We start from the raw sequence: 22471 nt of genomic DNA, 5'->3' as shown, positions 1-22471 counted from the left end.
TTTTCTAGACTGTGACACTGAGGTCTAGAGTGGGCATGGGGCTTGCCCAAGTTCTAGAATAAGTGGGGAAAAATCCCTTCTGCTTCCCAGACTCTGAGGCCAGAAGCACAACAGCCAGGCATGGGCTCCAAGCAGACTGTCGTCCAACTCCCAATGTGGCTCTGGCTTCTGTCAGGGTCGCCCCCTGAGTCCTGCCCGGGTGGCCCAGTCTGGCTGCCGGCCACCTCTGGGTTCCGGGGATCTGGGCGCAGCATTGTCACCAAACCTCCTTCGGGTTGGGGACAGATAGCGGAGGCGGCGGGAAGGGATGAGGGCCAGGGGGCCACTCCAGGGCTGGGACCCGGCCAGGGGATGGGAGTCCGCCTCACCCCTGGGGGGCCCTCCAGTGCCCCGCTGCCTCATCAGGGCCCTGGCTGGGGTGTCCTTGGAGCCCCAGGACTTCTTGAGCTGTGGAGGGAAAGAGAAGGAGGTGAGAGCAGGCCTCTGGGGGCTAAGTCCAGGGCAGGAAGGGGGTGAGGGAGGTGAAGGCTGGAGGAGGCGAGGGCAACAGAAAATGAAAGGAGGGAGGTGAGATAGGAAGGAGAGATGACACGGAAAGGGAGGTGAGAGGAGGGTGTGGAACTCAGAGAGGAGGGAGAAGGCCCCTGAGCTCCAGAACCAGGAGGGAGGTGGACAGGGAGGCCTGGGACCCCCAGACCTCTAGAGGGGGCAGGAGGTGTGTCTCCCCTGCAGCTTGGCAGCTGGGGAGGAACAGGAAGCAGCCAGCAGCCGCCAGGGTGGGGGGAGCAAATATTTGCCAAGGGAGGCGATGCTGGGTAAGGGTGGCTGAGGACCAGGTGGAGGCGAGGACCTTGGCCCTGCCCTGCCCATCCCCCTTCTCCCCTGGGACTGAGGGAGGCAATTTCTGGAATATTTCTCCCTCGCCCTCAGAACAGGCCTCTAGCTCCCACTTAGCAGATGGGGAAACTGAGGCTTAGAGGGGGGCCCAGCTCACAGAGGGACTGTCCCCCAAGTCACCCTGCATCCGGGGCTAGTCTGCCTGCTTCTCCCACATGGCTCTGCTCTGACCCCCTCAACAGCCCACTTTACAGCCAAGGACACTGAGGCCCTGCCCAGCTACCCCTAGAGAATGGGGTAGGCCCTGTTGAAACCCCAGTGCCTTAGCAACTGCGGGGAGAGGGACCCCCTCTGAGCTCATGACACTCGAATCTGGGAAGCCCCACTTGAGAGGCAACCAGGGCTGAGTTCCAATCCTCCCTGGTGCCTCAGTTTCCCCATCTGTGAAATGGGTGGGTGGACAGATGTAATAACATCCACCTCCTAGGATTGTGGCAAAGGTTAACTTTAACCGCTTCTGTGAAAGTGCTTGGCCTGGGGCCTGGCACATGGGAAGGTGCCTACAAAAGACCGCTGTTTCGACCTTGGCAAGTTAGTTAACCTCTCTGGGCCTCAGCTTTCCCATCCACAGAAATGGGCATGATACATGTCTTGCCTCACTGACCTGGGATGAGGGTGTCATGAAATAAAGCCCATTTGGGGAATTTACCGTAAGAACGATCACTATTCTATTTCACTCTATTGACCCCTCCTCCCAACCAAACAGGATGAAGCAGCCGCTCAGCCCATTTCCTAGATGAGAACGCGGAGGTTCCAAGAAGGCAGGTCCCTGCCCCTGGGGTCCTCACAGCCGGTGTATCCTGGCAGGATTCACACCCAGGGCTCTCGGGGTCTCTGCTCCTTGCCACCCAGCACTCCCTTGCCCAGCACACAGCGTGGGTACAGGAAACGGGTGGTGTGCTTAGAAACTCAGGGGAGCAGCTTGGCCTCCCCACCCCCAGGGGGCCAGGCACATAGTAGGCCCTCAGAAAACAGCAGGTGCCCTTGAGCCCAACTGCGTGACCTTGGACAAGTGCCTTCCCCTTTCTGGGCCTCTTCTGCCTCCACCCTCCTCCAGCTACTCTCATTCTCAGGCCGGCCACCAGGTCTCACCTCGATGTCATGGTCACTGGAGTCAGACAGTTGGGACAGGCGGCTCAGGTCCCACAGGGATCGGCTGGGCCGGGCTGGAGGGCCACTGGGGGTCCGGGAGTGCTGGATGCTCCTCAGGATGTCACTAAGCGCAGGCCCCGGGACAGCCTGGGTCTCCTGCTGGTCTCTGTCAAAGACTCGGCAGGCGGCCAGGCGTTGGGCCAGCGGTGACACATCAGGCAGTGGCGGTGACGTGGGGGCCACGGAGCGGCGGCGGGCCACACTGTGAGGGCTGCGGGCCAGCTGCAGCCCCCCCAGGGCGCTGACGAAGGGGCCCGGGGTGGGCGCAGGTGGGAGCGGCCAGGAGGCCGCGTACAGTGTCCGGAACTCGCGGCTGAAGGCATCGGCGATCTCACCGGTCAGCAGGGTCACCAGGCCGCGGTGCAGGCGGGAGTCACTCCACGTGAAGCTGGGTGGCATGGGGAGGGGGTCAGGACCTCCACGCAGCCCCAGAGACCCAGCCTGACCCCCATTACCCGTCCCAACCTGCTCACAGGGCAGGCTGTGTGACCGTGACTTCAGGGAGATCCTGCCACCCTCCAGCCACAGCAGCCCCCTCTGGGGCGTGGGGACCACCAAAGTACCTATCTTGTGAGAACAACATGTTAAGAAAATTAAATTATCATCTGGACTCAGATTTGGTTTAAAACTGGGCTCTGCCCATTCCCATTGAGGGATGCCTCAGTTTCCCCCTCTGGAAAGAGACGGAATTCATCTTCTGACACAGGGGCTGTTTTGAGACTCAGCTGCTCCCATAAGGAGCCTGGTTTGTTACACACGTGCCGTGTGCCAGGCTCTGGCCATGTCTGCTCTGCGTGCCCGTTTGCTCATCTGGAAGACGGAGCTAAAATGCAGGAGGATTCGAACAACAGGATATGGGTCGAGCTCCCTGCACCGTGCCCAGCAGTGCCCAGCGCTCGAAGCCTGTAAGCTGTGGTGAGCCGTGCCCTTCCGAGCCCTGTCATCATGGTGGTTGCTATTTAAAGCACTGGTCTTGCACACAGCAGGTGCTCAATAAATGCCCTCTTTGGAATGAAATAAACCTGGGCTCTAATCCTGGCTCTGGGGCCGTGGACATGTCACGCCTCCTGAGCCTCAGTTTGCCCATCTGAAAAACGGGCTCACCATGGCACTTGGCAGGCACAGCACCCAGCACCCAGCAAGGCCCACAACTCAGTGGCCAAGATGGCAAGTGTTGGGCCGAGCGTTCTTACCTCGGCGGGGTGGCAACGTCCTCACTCCCTGGCAGGTCAGCGGGCCAACCTGCCCCTCAGATGGTGACACCCCTCGCCCACCTATGATCTCACTCCCAGAGTGGCCAGTGGAACCCTGAGGGGTCTGTGAGGTCACCCTGGCTGCTCCACAAAGACTCTCGTCGAGCAGCAGCCACTGGCTGGTCTCTGTCCTGGGGAAGCTTCTGAGACCCAGGGACTTGAGAGCCGTGGTCACGAGGAAGCTCCCGAGAGGTACGCGGAGTGTTGGGGACCAAGGACACTCCAGGTGCTGACCCTGGGAAGCCAGAACCAGGGCCAAAAGTCTTGTGGGGTCACTCAGCAGTTCTGGGAGGCCCACGAAGCCCAGGGCACTGTCACCGCTGCCATGGTCCTCCGCTGGCTGCTGCTTCTAGTGATAGCTCTGCCCCTGGGCACAACAGGCATCAAGAATTGCATCTTCTGTGAGCTGACCGACTCTGCCACCTGCCCTGGCATCCCCATGAGCTGTGGCGACGACGAGGAGTGCTTTCTGGGCCAAGGAACGGCCCCTGACCTTGGCCCCATCATCAACAAAGGCTGCATACAGTCTACTTTGTGTGGCCGCCAGGAGCCCGTCACCTACCAGGGTGTCACCTACAGCCTCACCTCCAAATGCTGCTATGACCAACTGTGTAACGGGGCCTCTGTCCCCACAGGGGGCCAGGTGGCGGGGGCCGCCACGGGCCTGGCGCTGGGCGCACTGCTGCTCCTCCACTGACTGTGACCAGCGTGGAGGGCAGGGCCTGGGACAGGTCTCGGGGCTCTGGCTCCTTGTGCCTGCGGCCTCCACCTCCTTCCCCCATTAAATGGCCAGAGGCCCTAGACAACCCCTTGTGGCCCTGGCTTCATCCACTCTGGGCTGTCCCTAGGAGCCCGGGGCTCCACGAAGCGCTGACGCCCGAGCCAGTGGTGAGCACCACGCCTGCTGGGCTTCGCTGCACTGCCGCCTCCTTGGCCGAGACGTGTTATCTTTTCACATTTCCATCAGGAGGCTCCCTTTCATTGGCGGCCTCTTAGAGTCAATAAAATGCTCTAAATTACTATTAATAAACTACAGCTGATATTTATGAAGCACTTCTTACGTCACGTGCCAGGGACCATGATCTTGCCCAGTCCCTACTCCTGGGAACGTAGAGTCCCTTTGAAACGTTTCAGTCCCCGGCATCTACTGGGTGGTTCGCAAGGTGTGGTCCCCGGACCAGCAGCATCAGTGTCAACTGGGAACTTGCCAGAAATGCCAACCCTCAGGCCCCATCCTAGGCCGGCTGAAGGGGGTGGGGCCCAGAACTCCGTGTTTTAACAAGACCTCTGGGTCATGCTCAAGGCCAAAAACTACTGGTCTGGAGCAACAGTTTTCAAGGTTCTCAACAGGCACTTCTGCCCCTCGGGGGCGCCTGGCAATGTCTGGAGACTTTTGGGGTTGTTATAACCGGGAAGGGGATGCTACTGACATCTACTGGGTGGAGGCCAGGGATGCTCTCCGGCACCCTACAATGCCCAGGAAAACCCCCCAGGACAGCTGTCCGGCCCCAGAGGTGAGTAGTGCCTCTGTCCTGTCGGGAAAGCTCGCTCTGAAGTCACTAAGCGTATGATCCGTTCTGCAGGGGGCACACGGAGGGGAAGTCAGTTGCCCAAAGCCACACAGCCGATAACTGGCAGAGCTAGGACTTGAACCGAGGACATCTGGGCCCAGGTCCCCTCCCCCTGACTCCCTGCTGTGACCCAAAGGGGTAGGTGCTCCTTATTCACCTTTCCAGATGGGGACACTGAGGTTCAGAGAGGAGGAGGCCCAGTGTCACAGAGCCAAGAAGTCGCAGAGCCAGAGCCCAGGGTTGGCTGGACCCCAAAGAGAGCAGAGGAGAGACATCCGAGGGTCTGAGGACTGGGCCATTTGCACGCCAGGTCTCATTTCTTTCCAGACACTCCAAGGGGTGGCGTTACTCACCCCAGGCAGAGCTGGGACCACAGTCCTGGTCCTCTTGGTTTTGAAAATCCCAACACACTGCAGGACCCTTTCTCCAGATGGGAAAACAGGTCAGAGGGATGGAGACTGACCCTAGGCCACTAACCAGGCCAGCAGCAGGGCCAGGGCTCCAACCCCAAGCCCTGGCTGCCCACAACACCTCCTCTCCAGGCAGGGTTTAGACCCATTTCACAGATGAGGAACGAGACGCTGAGAAGGGGATCCAGCCGCTCTCTGGGCACACTGAGGGAGGTTGGGGACAGGACACGGGGCAGCGAGGGGGCTGCACCTGTAGGATCCTGAGATGACCCTCTCGCCGTCCAGCAACACAAACTTCTCCTTCACCGCACCGGTCACCTGCTGTCGCCAGCGGCTCTGGAAGCTGCATCCCCGCACGACACGGATGTCCAGGTTCTGGGAGGTGGGGAACACACCCTTGCTCAGGCTGACCTCACAGACCTCCACATGGGGGTCTCTCTAGGCTGGTCCTACATGGGGGGCCCATCACTTTGTAGAACGGTCTGTCCTAGCTTCCCCAGAGCCTGCAATCTTGGGTCTCAGGGGTCTCCTGGAGGGAGATTCCCCCAACTCAGAGGGACCCCAGTAGGAAGGCCCACCCCACTTCCCCCAATGCCATGGGCATCAGATCTCAGGGGACCCTCTCAGCTGGCATCCACCTCGCTGACCCAGGACCCCGATGGCATCAACCTCTGTTGCCCCCAGCACCAGGGGACTGGGGACTCAGAGGTCCCTTCAGCCAGGCCCCCACCTCAGTGGCCCAGGGGTTCACCCCCAGCTGCTGGGCCAGCGTCAGGAAGGCAGGCAGCTGCTGGCGGTCCAGGAGCAGGTAGACGGGCACCCAGCGACGTGTGGCAGCATCCACCAAGTCCGAAAGCAGGTCTGGGTCAGTGAATATGTCCATGACGATGGCCACCAGCTGGAGGGCAGGGAGAGGGGCTGTGGATAGAGCCTGGCGCTTGGGGGACACTCAGAAGGTAGGGCCCTGGTGGTGAGATGCTCTGGAGGCTGAGTTTGAGACCTGGCCTCTGTGGGATGTTCACACAGTGCCTATATGTGAGTGAGAGAGAGGCAGTCCCTCCTGGAGACCCCGGCCTCTAACTGCTGAAGAACTGTCATCAGCCCTGGCTGGTATGGCTCAGTTGGTTGGGTGTTGTCCCAGGCACCAAAAGGTTGCTGGTTCGATTCCCAGTCAGGGCACATGCCTGGATTGCAGGCTTGATCCCTGATGGAGGCCATGCAGGAGGCAGCCAATCAATGTTCTGCTCTCGCATCGATGTTTCTCTCTCTCTCTTTCCCTTCCTCTCTCTCTAAAAATCAATAAAAAATTTAAAAATATATATATATCTTTATTGGTTTCAGAGAGAGGAAAGGAGAGGGGGAGAGAGAGAGAGAAAACATCAATGATGAGAGAGTCATCGATCGGCTGCCTCCGGCATGCCCCCAACTGGGGATTGAGCCCACAACCCAGGCATGTGCCCTGACCAGGAATGGAAACCCAGTTGCCTGGATCCTACGTTGATGCTCAACCACTGAGCCACGCCCAACAGGGCAAAATTTATTTTTTAAAATATTGTCATCAATTGCATGTCGACAATGGTGAAGTGTCCCCTGAGCTGTGACACTCCATGGCCTTGCTCTAGGGGTAAGTGGGCTGAGTGACTTTCCAGCCCACTGTGGGAAACTGCACATCTGGGTCCTCAGGGGTGCCCTGGACACCAGGGGTGGGGTGAGGGCTGACCTGCTGGGTCGCCAAGGGGAGCTCTGGGGACTGCCAAGGGCCTGGGTCTTGCAGGCAGGAAAAGGTGGTGATGAGCCCTGACTCACTGGCTCAAATCTCTGCTTGGCCACTTCAGGCAAGAGACTTAACCTCCCATGCCTCAGTTTCCTCATCTCCTCAGTGGACACAGTAAGTCCCAACCTCACAGGGCCCTTGTGAGAATTACATGTTAACCCAGGTGAATTAGTTGGTATCCAGATCTTGGGGAGAGGATAGGGACCCTAATATCTAAGAGGGTGAAGATGAGATCTGGGGTTGTGGACTCAGAAGTCCCAGGAGGGCCTGAGTGAGAATGCCCCAGGACATGTGCACTCCCAGGCCCGGTAGCTGGCATGTGAGTATGTCTGGGTCTGGGGAATGGACAACAGGCCCCCGAGGCCCTGCTCCCACCTTGCAGGCGGCCTGGATTTCCTGGCGCACCAGCTCCTTGAGGGGTGGGTGGCCCTCGCCAGGTGGCTGGGTGTACAGCTGCGCCCGGGTGATACCCTTCCAGCCGGAGTCCTCCGGCCAGCCCAGCCGCAACACGGGCACCGGCTCCTCCGACTGTCCAGGCCAGTAGGTCAGGCTGTTTGAGTCCCCATTGGTGACGGTGGCTCCCTCTGCTCCGCTGGTCTCCTGCTTGACTGCTGTCCAGTTCTCAGCCGCTGCTGCCAGGCCCTGGAGCTCCTCCCAGCCCAGGAAGGGCCGCAGCCCCTCGCTCTGCACACAGGCCTTGAACGCCTCTGCGCCCTTACTCAGAAGAGCCTCCAGCGCCAGCCGCTGTCCCTCGGAATACAGGAAGCCAGGGCTGGTCTCCGTCAGAGGCAGCCCCCCCGGCCCTGGCTCCACTCCTTCCAGTGCTGCAAGCTGGGAGGCCGCCATCGGGCCACGCAGGTGGGTCTTGAAGCTGGGTGTCTGAGTGTTTGGCAGTCTCTGAGGCACTGACCATCTGGGGGTCTCCTGACAGGCAGACCCTATACGAGGCTCCCAGGGCAGCCTGAGAAAGTCCAGATGGCTCCCTGTGCTGTCCCCAGCTCACCGTCCCGGCAATCAGATTGCCCAAGTGACTGACCGCCCGACGCTGCTCAGATCAACTGCCCACCAGCCTCCGTGACCGGCTGGCCGTCGGACCCTCCTGCCAGCTGTCTCTGATGACCTGGCTGACCACACAGCTGGCCCTGCGTGTGGGTTAGGCTGACCACCTGGCACTGTCTCCAAACTCTGTGGCCGTCAGCTGCCCATCTCTGCTACAGCACACGACAACCTCCAGCCTGCTGGCCACACGGTGCACCAACTGACCCTTCCGCTGGCTCAGGCTTGGTCAGGCAGACCACCCACCTGTCCTGGCCAGAAATCTGCTGGCTGCCTGACCATCTCCCGGCAACAGGCTGTCTGCCTGTCTGCAGCCACCTGAATGTCCTTCACCAGAGGGAGAGTGGGCTGCCTGTTCACCCCTGGCAGACAGCACGTCTAACTGATCCTCTCCGGCCGTCTCTTCAACAATCAGTATCTGACCAACCAGTGGAACTCCTAGCTGTGTCCAGTGGATGTTTCTCTGGACAACTGGCCGGCTAGCTCACCAGCTCTCACTGGCTGACCATCCTGGGCACCTCCTCTGTGAGTCTTGGAGAGATGTACTCCAGCCCTCAGCCGGGCATCGCCCTTCCCCAGCCAGGGAACTAGGGCTCCGCTGTGGATGGAGGACCGTTCCTGGGCCTTCACACCTGCTCAGGCTGCTACAGTGGAGGATGCGCTCCAGAGGGGTTCATTACCAAGGAACCAGCCCATGATCTCCACAACCCATCTAGGCCGAGGGCTGGACTAACTGGCCACCATTCCTGGGACTGGTTGCCCCTGCCTGTACCTAGGGGCTGCCTTCTGAGCTACGCTGCTCCCTGGCTGAGCTGACCGTCTTTTTGGCCTGAATTCCACTATCTCCTGCTAGCTGACTGCATACTTATTCCTAATGAAATAAGGGCAAGACCACTCTACATCATTTGAGGCTCCTGACCCAACCTGTGAACCCCCGATCCCTGCAACCCCCGCCTTCCACTCACAGCACCCCGGCGCTCCCTTCTGCCAGGTCGCAGCTGACTAGCCCTGCAGTGAGGAAGAGGAATAGAGCGAGGGCCCCTCTCCCTCCCGTCCCAGCCAGCTCTCCATTCTTTTCCCCTCCTCTTGCCTTTTCAGGACAACAGAATCCGGGTCTTCAGACCTGAGCTTATTTCTGCGGTTCTTCCGGCAAACTGGCCTCATTCATCAGGTTTCACCCTGGGATCCTGGGGACCCAGCCCCTTGTGCAAACACGGGAGGGCCCATACAGGTCCCTACGGGAGGTCTGAGGTGTGGGGCCCAGGGTATGAGGTCCCAACCTGGAGCCCACACTCACCAGGCTGCTTGCCGAGGCCAGCTGCCTGCCAGACTCAGGTTTCGTGGGAGGGGGAGTCCCTCACCTGTTCCCATACACCCTTTCCCCACCTCATCCACACTTCCCTGTCCAAGCCTCGCCCAACACCCCTAGTGCTGGGGAGAGGAGCATGGGTCCTTTAAGAGGGAAGGGTGGGGCCAATCCCAGGAAGTAGTTGCAGGAACACCTGACACCTGGGGCTCTTGGGAAGGTGGTGGGGCTTCAGCAATAATGGGCTTCAAGAGACCAACAGGTGCAGGGAGGCCCAGAAGCAGAGCTTAACACAGGCCTACACCGCCAGGGGGCGCCTGCTGGCTGAGGCGGACAGACACCTGAGACCACCCCCCTAACTGGAGTGACTGGTCTCCATGGAGACCGCATGGTGGCCAATTCCCCAAAACAAATGCCTTCTGGTCCACAGGTTGCCCTCCCAACCCCATCCCCCAATAATATACACAGGGCCATCAGAATCCACAATCTTTTTAATAACAAGGTAGGATCTGGGGTTAATTTTTGTAGCCACGGCTGGCCCGTCGGCCTCTTGCGCGCTCGAACTTCCGGCCCTTGGATCGCACGTAGGGTCTATGGGGAAGAGAAAGGAATTACATACAGATGGAGCCAGGGCATGACTGTAGGCTGGGGACTCCAGAGTGATGCTGCCTGATAGAGCAGCACAGGACACCAGAAGGGGGCCTTAGTCAACCCAAGAAGGGCCAGTGGTGATACCAAGCGGGCTGCTGGAAAAGCCTGGCAGTGCAAGAAGCCAGGACCAGGCCCTGGTGGTGTCAACCTGAGATGGTAAAATGTAGGCCCCACCTGGGAGAGGCCAACTTGGCCTAAAACAAAGCATGCATCCGTAACACTAGCTGCACAGGAAGCTCAAGACCCAGGGGAGCCCAGCTTTAAGCTGAGATTTGAAGGAAAAGTGGGTACGAAGAGGAAGGGAGTTCTAAGGAGGCCCGAGGCTGGACTACTGTGAGAAAGAAGAGCAGCTGGAAGCACACGTCAAGGCCCACCCTGCACTGTGGGTTCTGGGGGAGTCAGGGCTGGAGCACAAGGCTGGGCATACTCACTTGGTGTGGCTGTGAGGGGTTCCTGGGGCCTTGCCGAAATGCCTGTACACCTCTCGGCCCTTGCGAGGACCTGGGGAAGGGAAGGAAGGGGTGGGTCAGGCAGAAACCCAGCCCCCAGAACTCCTGCAAGAAGTCACTCTCCAGGGCTTCGGTTGACAGGGAGGGTGAGCAAGCAGAAGGTACAGTATGGGAAGGTACAGTGTCAGCAGTCACACAGCTCACACACCCTCACTCGCAGGGGACCAGGCCCCACCACGGGAAACTAAGCGCTGCTCACCAGAAAGCAAGACAGTGCCACAGCCCTTGGGGGAGTCCAGGGCCAGCTGGTCAAAGGTGAGGATCTTGCCCCCAGCCTTGAGGATGCGGGTCCGGGCGCGGCTGCTCACACGAAGTGCACACACCTAGGGAATAGAGAGGACAGGTCCAGTCAGAGACCCCTGCATGGCCACCCAGGGGTTGCTGGGACTTAATGACAGAGCAGTCCTGCTGCATACTCGGCCTGATAACTGTTAGTGGGAGCATCCTGAGCTGACAACAGCTGTTTTTATCACTTTACTTCTAGAAACTCCTTCAAGACTGTGACAACTCAAAATCGTTCTGTATAAGGAAACTGAAGCATAAAGAGATTTAGAACTTTGTCCAGAAACGACAAAGTGGCAGAGAAATCTAGACTCGAACCCAGGCTGTCTGGCTCAAGAGCCAGTACTGTCAACAGGGCCCCAGAGGTCACCATCAATAATGCCAATGACAAGCTCCCTTCCACCCCAAAAGCCACTTGGTAGGTGCGATACCTGCTCAACCCAGGAGGTGAGGCCAAAGACGCAGCATGAGCCCAATGGCACCACAGCAAAGGACAAGCCAGGTCTGCAGGTCCACACTGAACCTGTGCTCTGGACATACCCACCACAGAGCCCCTCCCCACTGACCTTCAGTTTGGGCACCTCCTGGACACGCACGTCATCAGTTATAGTCCCCACGACCACCGCGGTTTTGCCCTCTCGGCCAGGAAGCTTCATCTTCCGGATCTTTGGGGGAAGAGATGCACAGTCAGCCTCACCTGGTGTTTAAATCCAATCCCGCTGCTTCAGACATCCAAGGAACAGGATGGCTGTGCCCTGATTGGGCTAAACCCACCCGTATCCCACCGCTCAAACTAGCACAGGCCTAACCTCAGGTTCAAGCAGATTTCTCAACAGACCTCCCCTATAGAGGGTTCTTGACATCTAAGACTTGTGTTATGTGACTGGAAGCCTCAGGACGATCTCATGAAGCCACTGTAACCACCCCCAGCTCACAATGAGAAGGAAAACAAATCCAAGAAGCCAAGCCAGTTGAATTAAAAAAGCCCAGCTCCAGGCACAATCCAGTTGCTCCCCAGGCTGGCTATGCTCCCCGAGACAGCCCCTCACCATCCGGGAAAGGGACAGAGGTGGCCGGTTGGTACGACTCATGAACAACCTCTTCAGCACCACTTGGTTGAAGGTGGAGTTGGTTCGTCTGGCCAGAAACCTGTATAGCTAGAAGGGAAGGGAAAAGGGGGATGAGAACCCAGGGCAGCCCACACCCCCCTCCTTCCCACTTTATAAGGAAGGGGCAGACAAATGACTTCTGGCTTTCCCCTATCCCAGGGAGCTCCGGGGAGAGCGCTAGCCCAGGTTCATCCTGGTCAGCGCCCCAGAAAATCCCCTTCTCACCCCCCAGCTGTATACAGCCCAGAAGCTGAAAACGGTGGCCCTGCCCAAGGGTCACACGCCCCAACCTCACCTTGACCAACAGCCTTAGGTAGATGTCCTGGCTCTTGGGCTCCTTGCGCCGAACTTTTCTGTCTTTGTTGTGGCGGATGTCGACTCCCTGAAGGGTGAAGGGGAGACCATAGACCCAACTCTGACCTGGCAAATTCCTCACCCATGAACGTTCTCAATTATTACTTATCTTCCAAACAGAGCTAGAGCCCCAGTCTCTGCAGAGACAACAAATCCCAGGTCCACCTCTGGGAAAGTCACTTAAACTCTCCGAACTTCAAGTGAATCCTCTGTAAAATGGGGCTAACTGTATATGCAAAGCCTTCAGCGCATGACACATAGCACCTTGAAAATTTTAACACAGTAGCCACATTAACTCAATAAACATTTTTATCTCTTTGTAGCTGTCTTTTTCAACGTATATAAACTCTCAATGCTTGCTCCCACACACGGAGAATGACCAAAAACATTTAGACCTAGGGGAGGCACCAAGTAACCACCAACCTTTATTTAGAGCTTTCCCACCTTTGCCCTAAGACAACAGGCAAGCCCACCATTCCCACTACATCCCCTGCCTGTTTTTGTGAGGCTTCCTTTTCAGACTGTTATGAATTGTAAAGTACTACTGGATAGCTCCCATTTAACCAACACTTAACATTTCCAAGAACCTATGGTGAGCACTTCTTACAATGTATTTCTCCCCCAACTCAAATCTGTGAGACAGAATTAATTTTGTTCCCATTCAACAGATGGAGAAAGTTGGACACAGGATGGGAAAGCAAGATCACAGGGTAGGCAGGGAGCACAGACTGGCAGGGAGGCTGCCTGTCCCAAAACCCGGGCACTGGACGCTCGACAACCCCCAGAATCCAACTTTTCAGGCTGGGGAGTGACAAGTCCGTCCGGGCAGGGGCAGCAAAAGGCAAGAGATTTGAGTGGGCGTGGGAACAGCGCCCGGGTCCGAATCCTGGCTCGGTCATTTCCAGACATTTTGACCCCGGTCGTATCACAGCCACTTCATACCTCAATTTGGGCCTCTATTCAATAGGAGCCATAATGGAGAGACGGGAGAGGAGCTGGAGGCTGACATGACACTCCCATCCCTGCTCTTCGGGAGCCCATAAATAACCCCGCCACTACCGGAGTTGCCTCCTACGGACACCCCCGGAACCCCTGCCTCCTTATGGCGCGCCCCCAGCCGTAGACCGCGGCGGATGGCGACGGATGGTGGAACCCCGAACACCTCAAAGCACACTCACCATGATGGCGCCTTCTGTTCCACCAGCTCCGGAAAGAGAGAAAGGAGCCGAGGTGGGCGGGGAAAGCCTTCAGCGAGCGGCGCCCAGGTGACGTCACACTAGCGCGACCCGGCACGCTACAGCGACTCCGGCTTCTCTATGGTGGGTCGGACTGTCGGCTAGATGGGCGTTTCCGGAATAAGATGAGTGAGGGGAGGGGAAACAACCAAAGAGGGAAAAGTGTTTCGTCTAGGAGAGAAGGGCCAGCAAGTCGGGGGCCTCTCTGGCCCCACCCCGTCCCTGTTCTCGATACTCTTCCGGAAGAAAAGGATCTGGGAGCAAGAGCGATGTCGCGCAGAACTAGGAGGACTCGTCGTGCAGTGACTCTCTGGCCCGAAGCCGACAACCTCTCTGTGGCTTTCGGAGGACTGGGCGGGCCGAGTGTTGGAGATGAGGAGGCGGGGCTGAACAGGCAAGTCTGGACCTCTGGAAAACCTCTGACTCCACGCTCGGGTCATTTCCTTATCTGGCTGTCACATCTCCTGCGTTTTCCAGGCGCTGCAGCCGCTCCGGAAGTCCTCCTTGAGATCTAATCCGAGATCTTCCTGCTGCAGCCCAGTCTATAGCAGCCTGCATTTTTACCTTTTAGGTTCCGTTTCACTCTCTGCCCCCAGATGGCCCTTCCCTGACCCCTTCTCAGCCTTTGCCACCTGCGGGCTGCTTTTCTCAGCCAGAGAGATTCAAGTGGCCCAGCGGGTTCGTTGTGAGGGACTAGCGCAGAGGAGGCACACCGAGATCTCGGGCTTGCGGGTGGAGTACAGAAAGGGGATGGGTAAAAAATATTTTGAAAGGGGAGGAGCGACTTAGAAGGAGACAGAGATTCGGAGGGGAGAAGGAATGGAGAACCAGAGGGGTAGTGGACAGAGACCTAGAAAGAGCCGGGGGGGGGGGGGGGGGGGAATGGAGATCCAGGGAGGGGCAGAGACATAGAAATATTGAAGTTCCAATCCTGGCTAGGCTGCTTAATAACAGTGTGACTTTGGGCAAATCATTTAACCTTGCTGTGCTTTACTTTCCTTATCTACAAAAAGGAGATGACAATAGACTTGGCATATAGGATGTTTTCCAGCATTATGTGAGTAAAAATCCTTAGGACAATACCTCCCAGCAGTAAGTGGTCAGTAAAAATTAGGCTCCACCCCTACGTATTGACTTTTAGTGGATGAGACAAGATGAACTGGTTGGGCAGTGAAAAAGTTGACCTCTTCTTTTTCTTTTCAGAAAGGCCCTGCCCCTTGGGCCTCCAACACATCCAGCCTGGCCTGCTGTAGTCTGCCTTTGATACTCCTACTTACTCACTTCTCCTCCACAGATCCAAAGGCCAGAATGGTGAGACCTGACTCCTTGCCCACACCACCCTCCCATGGCCCGCCACCCAGGACTGGGGTCTTGTTGGTAACACAGCAGAGGGTCGGCGTATGAATGGACACCTTGAAGCAGAGGAGCAGTGGGACCAGGTAAGGGTCCATCTGAAGTCAAGATCACCATACCATGGGACAGTTTACTCCTCCTGTTCCCTCATCTCTGTAACTTGGTCTCTGTCTTTGAGTCCCAGTCTCTTAGGTCAGTGTGTCTGCCTTTCTCCCAGGGCCCTAAGCTCAGGTGCTGTGTTTCTTTGTCTTTCCATCTTACTGGGTTTCTGTCCCTCTCTCTCTCTGGGTCATTTGGCAGGCACGTATTACCTGGTGCTGTTGTTATTCTACATTGTTGACAATAAATGAACTCCTTCCTCCATTTATCTCTTTTTAGCAAGCTGTGTCCCTATCTCCTTTAGCATGTGTCTTTCTCTACAATTCTGTTTCTATGTCTCCTGATACTATTCTTGCCTTGATTTCTTTCAGTTTCACCAGGTCTTTGCCTCTGAATGTCTCTCTGTCAGCATCTTTGCTTTCTGTCTCGGTCTCAGTTCCTTTCAGTCTCTGGGCCTTAAGTATTTTCTCTCCCATTCACCCCTGCCCTAGAAGTCTCTCAGATACTCTGTCTCCCATCTCTCTCCTTGAATCCCTGTCTTGCCCTGTAACTGGGTAATCACTAGGCAGATGTTTATGTCAAACTGCCTCCACTCTGGTTTGTGTCATTTTGTTGTTCTTAATCCTCACTGGAGGATATTTTTCCATTGATTTTGTAGAGAGGGTGGAAGGGAGGGAGGGAGGAGGAGGGAGAGAGAGAGAGAGAAACATCCATGTGAGAGACACATCAATTGGTTGCCTCCTGAATGTGCTCAGACCCTGCAACCCAGGTACCTGCCCTTGACCAGGAATAGAACCCGTAACTCTTTGGTGCACAGGCCAATGCTCTAACCACTGAGATACTGGCCAGGGCAGCTTGTGACGTTTTTAAAAATTGATATACAATTATTATATTAGTTTCAGGTGTACAACATAATGATTTCACATTTGTATATATTGCAAAATAATCACCACAAGTCCAGTTACCATATGTCACCTTACAGAGTTAATACAATATTACTGACTGTAGTCCCCATGCTATATAGTACATCCCTATGGCTTATTAATAATTTGTGAATTAATGAGCCCCGCCCCCCAAATTTTCATTCCAGAAGTGTCCGCCTTTCTCTCTCTCTGTCACTGTCATTTTCCGGGGTTTTTGAGGCCTTACCTTGCACATTCTTAATTCTACTGTCTTTGTCTCTTTGTTTATATCTCTGCTTTTCTCTGCGTCTGTCTCTCTGACTCTCTTTATCTGAAGAAGAGACTACACTCTCCAAGTCTCTTACTGCCTCTGACTGGTTCTCTGGGTTTCTTACTAACTCCCTTTGCATACCTCTGGGTCTTTGTTACCGGCGTTAGGGTCCCTCTCTCTATCTGCATCTAAAGACCTCCCTCCTGTCCCTTCTCTTTTATAAAAATCCAATGGATAGGACTAGCCCATTGCCCTTAACAAACATGGCGATATGACACCGCCTCGGCAGCGCGTGTGCCCTCAACTACAATGGCAGTGGATCTCGCGAGCGCTGGGGCTCTCTCGCGGCAGGCCCCTGCGCCAAGCTCGCGGGTCTGCTGGACCCACCCACCGCGAGCCCTCATTGGTGCGGCTCAGGCCAGCCGGACAGCCATTGGCTGAGCGGAGGCACACTCCCCCCCACACACCCCTGGGTCAGATGGGGGCGGTTGGTGCTGACTTGAGGGGCCGTTTGGAGGAGGACCCGGCGTCTGAGGAGGGTGCGGGGGTCCGGGCAGGGACGCGAGTCTGGGTTACCGCGGGACCAAGAGGAACGGAGAGACGCAGGCCCAGGACTGGGGTACCAGGGTTATGGGATGGAGATGGAGAACCAGAACCGGGGCTGAGGGATCCAGGAATGGAAACCCAGGTCTGGGACTGGGTTGTGGAAATCGGGGAGGGGCAGGGGGAGTGGAGGCCTGGGGCTGGGGTAACCGGACGCAGACTCAGGCTTATGGATTGGGGAGACCTATGGATAGAGACCCAGCCCCGGGTCTGGGGTACCTGGAGGGGCGGAGAGAATGGAAACCATGACAGGACTCAGACCCAGGACGGGGAGATCTAGGGCTCTCTGCCTAAACCTGATTTGAGGGGGCGCAGGAGGGGGTGCTGAGGGAGCTGCCCAGGACAGGGGGCAGAGGTGACTCAGGGTGAGGCCACAGATGGGGGTGTGTCTGGGCGGCTGGTGTGGGTGGGGGAAGGTGAGGGGCAGGACTGGCAGGTGGCTGAGTGGGCGGAGCAGAGGGGAACAAAGGTGAGTAAGGAGGAGGAGGCCGAAGTAAGGCAGAGGGCAGGGGGAGAACCTCTGGGGAGGGGAACCTCAGGCCCGGCTTCCATTCCCTCCCTGGAGAGCAGGCGGCCAGACCACCCAGGTCAGTGCTCAGGGTCCAGCTCTTGAACCCTGTCCCTTACAGGTGCCTGCATGTAGCTCCTCTAGCTCTCTAACCCCTTAGTCCCTCCATGTCACATCTCTTTCTCAATCTTTACTGGTGTCTACACCTTTTACCTCCTGCCTCTCTCTTCTCTATCTTCTCCCTTGTCTTTCTGACCCTCTGAGGGCCTTCTGGAGCCGCTACCTTGTTACTCTCCTACCTTCATCATCCCACTTTTCATTTCATTAAAGCTCTTTGTCTCCTCTCAGTGTTTCTCTGGCTCTCAGATCTCATCCCTCTTTTTCTTTGTGTCCAAGTGTCTCTCCCTTGTTACTTTCTCCATCTGGAGATGACTGCATGTGTGTGTTTTGTTTTTCTGTCTTTGTATGCTTGCTTCTTCCAGTCTCCACCATCCTGATCTCTGTCCTCAGCCTAATTTTTCCCAAAGTCCTTGTCATCCAACACACTATATTTTACTTCTTTATCTTGTTTTTCTGTTTTTGTTTTTTTTTTAAAGGTTTCTGTAGCCAAGCAAGTTGGCGATCTTTTTTTTTTTTTTTTTTTTTTAATATATCTTTCTTGATTTCACAGAGAGGGAGAGAGGGAGAGAGGGAGATAGAAACATCAATGATGAGAGAATCATTGATCGGCTGCCTCCTGCATGCCCCCAACTGGGGATCGAGCCCACACCCTGGGCATGTGCCCTGACGGTGAATCTAACCCCGATCGCCTAGATCCTAGGTCGACACTCAACCGCTGAGCCACGCCCGGCCAGGCATTGTTTTTCTGTTTTCTGATTAAAATAAAAACTCCATGAAGGCAGGGATTTTTGTCCATTTTGTTCCCTGCTGTGTTTGCTAGGCCTAGCATTGTGATTGGCACGTGGAGGGTACTGAATAATTATTTAGGGAATGAATGAATGAATGTTTGCATGCCTGGGTGTGGACCCTCCAGGATGCTAGCCTTCCTATCCAACTGATTTCTTCCCTGCATCCTCAGGGTCACCCCACACTTGTCATCTGGGCCTGTTTGTCTCTGGTGCACCTGTGACTGCCCCTCATTGTCTCTCCCCGTCCACAGGCCCTGCCCCTGTTTCCATCCATCTGACATGGGGGTCCTCAACTCTGACTCCTTCCCTTCCTTCCCACAGAGGCCAGACCAGGAGCTGAGCTGGAGCTGGGGGCACAGGCCTAGGACTGCCCTGGACAGGGCTGGGGCCATGGCCCCACCGCCACCACCACCATTGGCCACCAGCACTCCACTCCTGCATGGCGAGTTTGGCTCCTACCCAACCCGAGGCCCACGCTTTGCCCTCACTCTCACACCACAGGCCCTGCACATACAACGGCTGCGCCCAAAGCCTGAAGCCAGGCCCCGGGGCGGCCTGGTCCTGCTGGCTGAGGTCTCAGGCTGTTGTACCCTGCGGAGCCACAGTCCCTCTGACTCAGCGGCCTACTTCTGTATCTACACTTATCAGCGGGGCCGGCGAGGGGGCCGACGCAGAGCCACACGCACCTTTGGGGCTGATGGGGCAGCCACCTACGAGGAGAACCGGGCTGAGGCCCAGCGCTGGGCCACTGTCCTCACGTGTCTGCTCCGTGGACTGCCACTGCCTGGGAATGGGGGTGAGGTCCTGGGCAACCTCGATGTCCCTGCGGATCACCCTCTGTGGGCATCTCTGTTTACTTTTCTGTGTCTGTGTGATGTCTCTCTGGGTCTGTATTGAAAGAGTGTTACCAGGCAGAGATAGGCTACAGAAGGAGCAAAACCACAGGCTGAGAACAATTATTTGTGTCTGCTGCTCTCTCGCTAGATTTTTGTCTCTGTTCCCTCCCCCCTTCCATGGGTCCTGACCACAGATGAGTCAGAGGCTCCTGGGCTGATGAGAGCAACCAACTGAGACATGATCAGTCACCACCCAGGGCGCTCAGAGGTGGCATCTAGAATATTAGCCTGTGGGGGTCCAGAAAAGGCTTTCAGGCAGAGCCCCCACCCAGGGTTCCCAGTTGGCACAGGAAGGTAAAAATTCAAGGGTCCCCATCTGGTGGGACTTCCTTGGTCCTCCAGGATCCTGCTGGCTGCCTGGGGGATGGCCCTAAGGGATGGTGACAGTAATGGAGCCTCACAGAGTGAAGCAACCTGATCTGGGATCTAGGTGTTCTTGGTGAGGAACGTGGAAACCCAGCTCTTCTTCCTCCCACACGTGGGTCCAAAGGGCACTGGGATTAGACACCTAAGCCCTGCCTTTGTCTCAGAAGGGGCTGACCTGGGCAAGTGAAGCCTGGGAGAGAAAAAAACTTGATGCTCTGGTGCCAGTCCTCCACCAGTTCCATTGGGGGCTGTTTGCAGTTACTGTTTCTCAGGTCGGGCCTGGGTCTCTTGTCTCTAGACTCCTTCTCCTCTCTTTGCAGAAATCACCGCCAATCTTCTGCCAAGGCCACCCAGATTGCTGCTATTGGTCAATCCCTTTGGTGGGCGGGGTTTGGCTTGGCAGTTGTGTAAGAACCACGTGCTGCCCATGATCTCCGAAGCTGGGCTGTCCTTCAACCTCATCCAGACAGGTAAGGGCGGCGTCAGGATAGAAGGTGCAGGCTTGGGGCCGAACTGAGTCCTGGGGAGTGGAGGGGTGGGGTGGGAGGGGAGTAGCCTGCCTCACCACCTGGTTCCCCACATTAGAACGACAGAACCACGCTCGGGAGCTGGTCCAGGGACTGAGCCTGAGCGAGTGGGATGGCATCATCACAGTCTCAGGAGATGGGCTGCTGTACGAGGTAGGGCAGGAGCCCCAAGCCCTGAGCCCTGGGGGGACTGTGGAGACCAGGAACAGTACCCAGGTGTCTGGTCTCCGGCCTTCCAGGTGCTGAATGGACTCCTAGATCGCCCCGACTGGGAAGAGGCTATGAAGACTCCTGTGGGCATCCTCCCCTGTGGCTCAGGCAATGCATTGGCTGGAGCTGTGAACCAGCATGGGGGGTAGGTGGGCTTTTCCTGCCTCCAGTGAGCCTGAGGGTACCCTGAAGGAGTGATAATGGGGACCTGGCACATCTGCCCCTCCCTCTGCTAGTCCACTGTCAGGTTAATCAATCTGGCATTTTTGCTGGTCTTGTTCCCAGCTGTAACCCTAGTGCCTAGAACTGTGCCTGGCACACAGGTGACACTTAGTGAATGTTTGTGGAATGGATCAGCAGGGAACCAGGCTCAGTAAGAAGAGTCCATCTGGAGGTGGCCAAATGGCTGTGGGTGGGCCCCGGGGACATGGCCTGCCTGGTCCTTTTGTTGTCTGTCTGTCTCCTCCCTGCCCTACACTGTTTCTCACCCAACTCTGTTTCCTCTTTCTGTGTCAATCTATCTCTGGCTCTGAAGGTTTGAGCAGGCCCTGGGCATTGACCTGCTGCTCAATTGCTCACTGCTGCTATGCCGGGGTGGCTGCCGCCCGCTGGACCTCCTTTCTGTGACCCTGGCCTCGGGTTCCCGCTGTTTCTCCTTCCTGTCTGTGGCCTGGGGCTTCATATCAGATGTGGACATCCAGAGTGAGCGCTTCAGGGCCTTGGGCAGTGCCCGCTTCACACTGGGCACGGTGCTGGGCCTTGCCACCTTGCACACCTACCGTGGACGCCTCTCCTACCTCCCTGCCACTGTGGAGCCTGCCTCACCCACCCCTGCCCATGGCCTGCCTCGTGCCAAATCTGAGTTGACCCTGGCCCCTGTCCCACCTCCACCCATGGCCCACTCACCACTTCATCGCTCCGTGTCTGACCTGCCCCTGCCACTGCCTCAACCTGCCCTGACCTCCCCTGACTCACCTGAACCACTACCCATCCTGTCATTCAATGGTGGGGGCCCAGAGCTGGCCAGGGACTGGGGTGGGGCTGGGGATGCTCCACTGTCCCCAGACCCACTGCTGCCCTCACCTCCTGGCTCCCCCAAGTCAGCTCTACTCTCACCCACCACCGAGGGGACACCAGAAATGCCAGCATCCTCTGGGCTTCTGCCTCCCACCCCTGATGGTGACCCAGTAGTCATCTCTACTGGAGGTCCACCAGACCACCTGCTCCCTCCTCTGGGAACCCCGCTACCCCCAGGCTGGGTGACACTGGAGGGGGACTTTGTGCTCATGTTGGCCATCTCACCCAGCCACCTGGGGGCTGACCTTGTGGCAGTTCCCCACGCACGCTTTGATGATGGTCTGGTGCACCTGTGCTGGGTGCGTGGTGGCATCTCACGAGCTGCACTGCTGCGCCTTTTCCTGGCCATGGAGCATGGTAGCCACTTCAGCCTGGGCTGCCCGCAGCTGGGCTATGCCGCAGCTCAAGCCTTTCGCCTGGAGCCGCTCACTCCCCGTGGAGTGCTCACGGTGGATGGGGAGCAGGTGGAGTACGGGCCCCTGCAGGCGCAGGTGCATCCAGGCCTCGGTACACTGCTCACTGGGCCTCCAGGCCACCCTGGGCGGGAGCCCTGAACCTCACAAAACTTGGAACCCGCTATTGTCAGGGCCTACATTCCAAGGGAGCAGAGCCTGAGCTCCGGGTGTGGCCTGGCTGCTAGAGTTAGGGCGGAGGCCCCATGTGCAGGGACTCTAGCCCAGTCTCAGGACTGCGCCAGCCTCCAGGGGACTTGAGGTGATGCTAGAGGGTGGCTTGAATGGTAGGGGGTGGGGGCCATCAGGGTCACAGGAAAGTGGACTCTCCCGGGGAGGGTAGTGCCTGACCAGTGAGGGAGGGATTCAGTCCAGACCCTCCCAGCTCACTGAAGACCAGGTCAGCTTGTTATATCCTCCAATATACAGGCTGGAATGTACAGGCTGGCCAGTCAGGGCCCGGGTCTCGCCCTGTCCACTCCGGTGCCTCCATTTAACTGGCCAATCAGCCCAGGAGGGGCAGGTTCCCCTGGGCCAAGGATAGCATTTGCACTAAGGTTCCTCCCCCGCCCCCTCAGTTGCAGCGGGGAAGTTCATTTCTCGTTTTCTGTCTCCTGTGTGTCTCCAGACCCCAATCTTCAAAGCAATTGAAAAGGTCTATGCAATAAAGACAGTCACTACATTCCTCTTAGACCCTCGCCACTGCCTCTATCCGGCAGCCTGTGGGAGGGATCAGACTT

General features: G+C 57.1%; 4 protein-coding genes across 12 annotated transcripts; 2 read left to right on the top strand and 2 right to left on the bottom strand.

Moving 5' to 3' along the window:
• Nucleotides 1–171: 171 nt before the first annotated feature.
• Nucleotides 172–7903, bottom strand: FAM83E (family with sequence similarity 83 member E; the record flags this gene model as incomplete). The annotated part of the gene is made up of 5 exons (XM_081118234.1): nucleotides 172–447; nucleotides 1990–2437; nucleotides 5534–5658; nucleotides 6014–6181; nucleotides 7433–7903. 5 exons carry the CDS (start codon nucleotides 7901–7903, stop codon nucleotides 172–174), a joined length of 1488 nt encoding a protein of 495 aa, XP_080974360.1.
• Nucleotides 3628–3999, top strand: SPACA4 (sperm acrosome associated 4; the record flags this gene model as incomplete). Its single annotated transcript, XM_081118235.1, has 1 exon — nucleotides 3628–3999. The coding sequence occupies one exon, from the start codon at nucleotides 3628–3630 to the stop codon at nucleotides 3997–3999; it is 372 nt and encodes a 123-aa protein (XP_080974361.1).
• A 1989-nt stretch (nucleotides 7904–9892) lies between the features above and the next one.
• Nucleotides 9893–13704, bottom strand: RPL18 (ribosomal protein L18). Its single transcript, XM_081118690.1, has 7 exons — nucleotides 13503–13704; nucleotides 12266–12352; nucleotides 11911–12018; nucleotides 11428–11526; nucleotides 10779–10902; nucleotides 10502–10571; nucleotides 9893–10010 (listed from the first exon to the last, which is right to left on the bottom strand). The coding sequence occupies exons 1-7, from the start codon at nucleotides 13503–13505 to the stop codon at nucleotides 9935–9937; spliced, it is 567 nt and encodes a 188-aa protein (XP_080974816.1). The 5' UTR covers nucleotides 13506–13704; the 3' UTR covers nucleotides 9893–9934.
• On the top strand, nucleotides 13687–22413 carry SPHK2 (sphingosine kinase 2). 9 transcript variants are annotated; one of them, XM_081118677.1, is made up of 7 exons: nucleotides 13687–13953; nucleotides 14854–14998; nucleotides 18525–18999; nucleotides 19786–19935; nucleotides 20051–20145; nucleotides 20232–20347; nucleotides 20738–22413. In XM_081118677.1, exons 2-7 carry the CDS (start codon nucleotides 14960–14962, stop codon nucleotides 21831–21833), a joined length of 1971 nt encoding a protein of 656 aa, XP_080974803.1. In that variant the 5' UTR covers nucleotides 13687–13953; nucleotides 14854–14959; the 3' UTR covers nucleotides 21834–22413. The 9 variants fall into 9 exon arrangements, with proteins under 9 accessions (XP_080974803.1, XP_080974807.1, XP_080974804.1 ...); XM_081118681.1 differs by having other exon boundaries at nucleotides 13817–13953; nucleotides 18525–18645; XM_081118678.1 differs by having other exon boundaries at nucleotides 13942–14130.
• The last annotated feature ends 58 nt before the right edge of the window (nucleotides 22414–22471 follow it).

The sequence above is a fragment of the Miniopterus schreibersii genome, assembly GCF_964146895.1.
Source record: "Miniopterus schreibersii genome assembly, chromosome: 18".
Classification (NCBI taxonomy): domain Eukaryota; kingdom Metazoa; phylum Chordata; class Mammalia; order Chiroptera; family Miniopteridae; genus Miniopterus; species Miniopterus schreibersii.
This window is presented reverse-complemented; position numbering and strand designations above follow the sequence as displayed.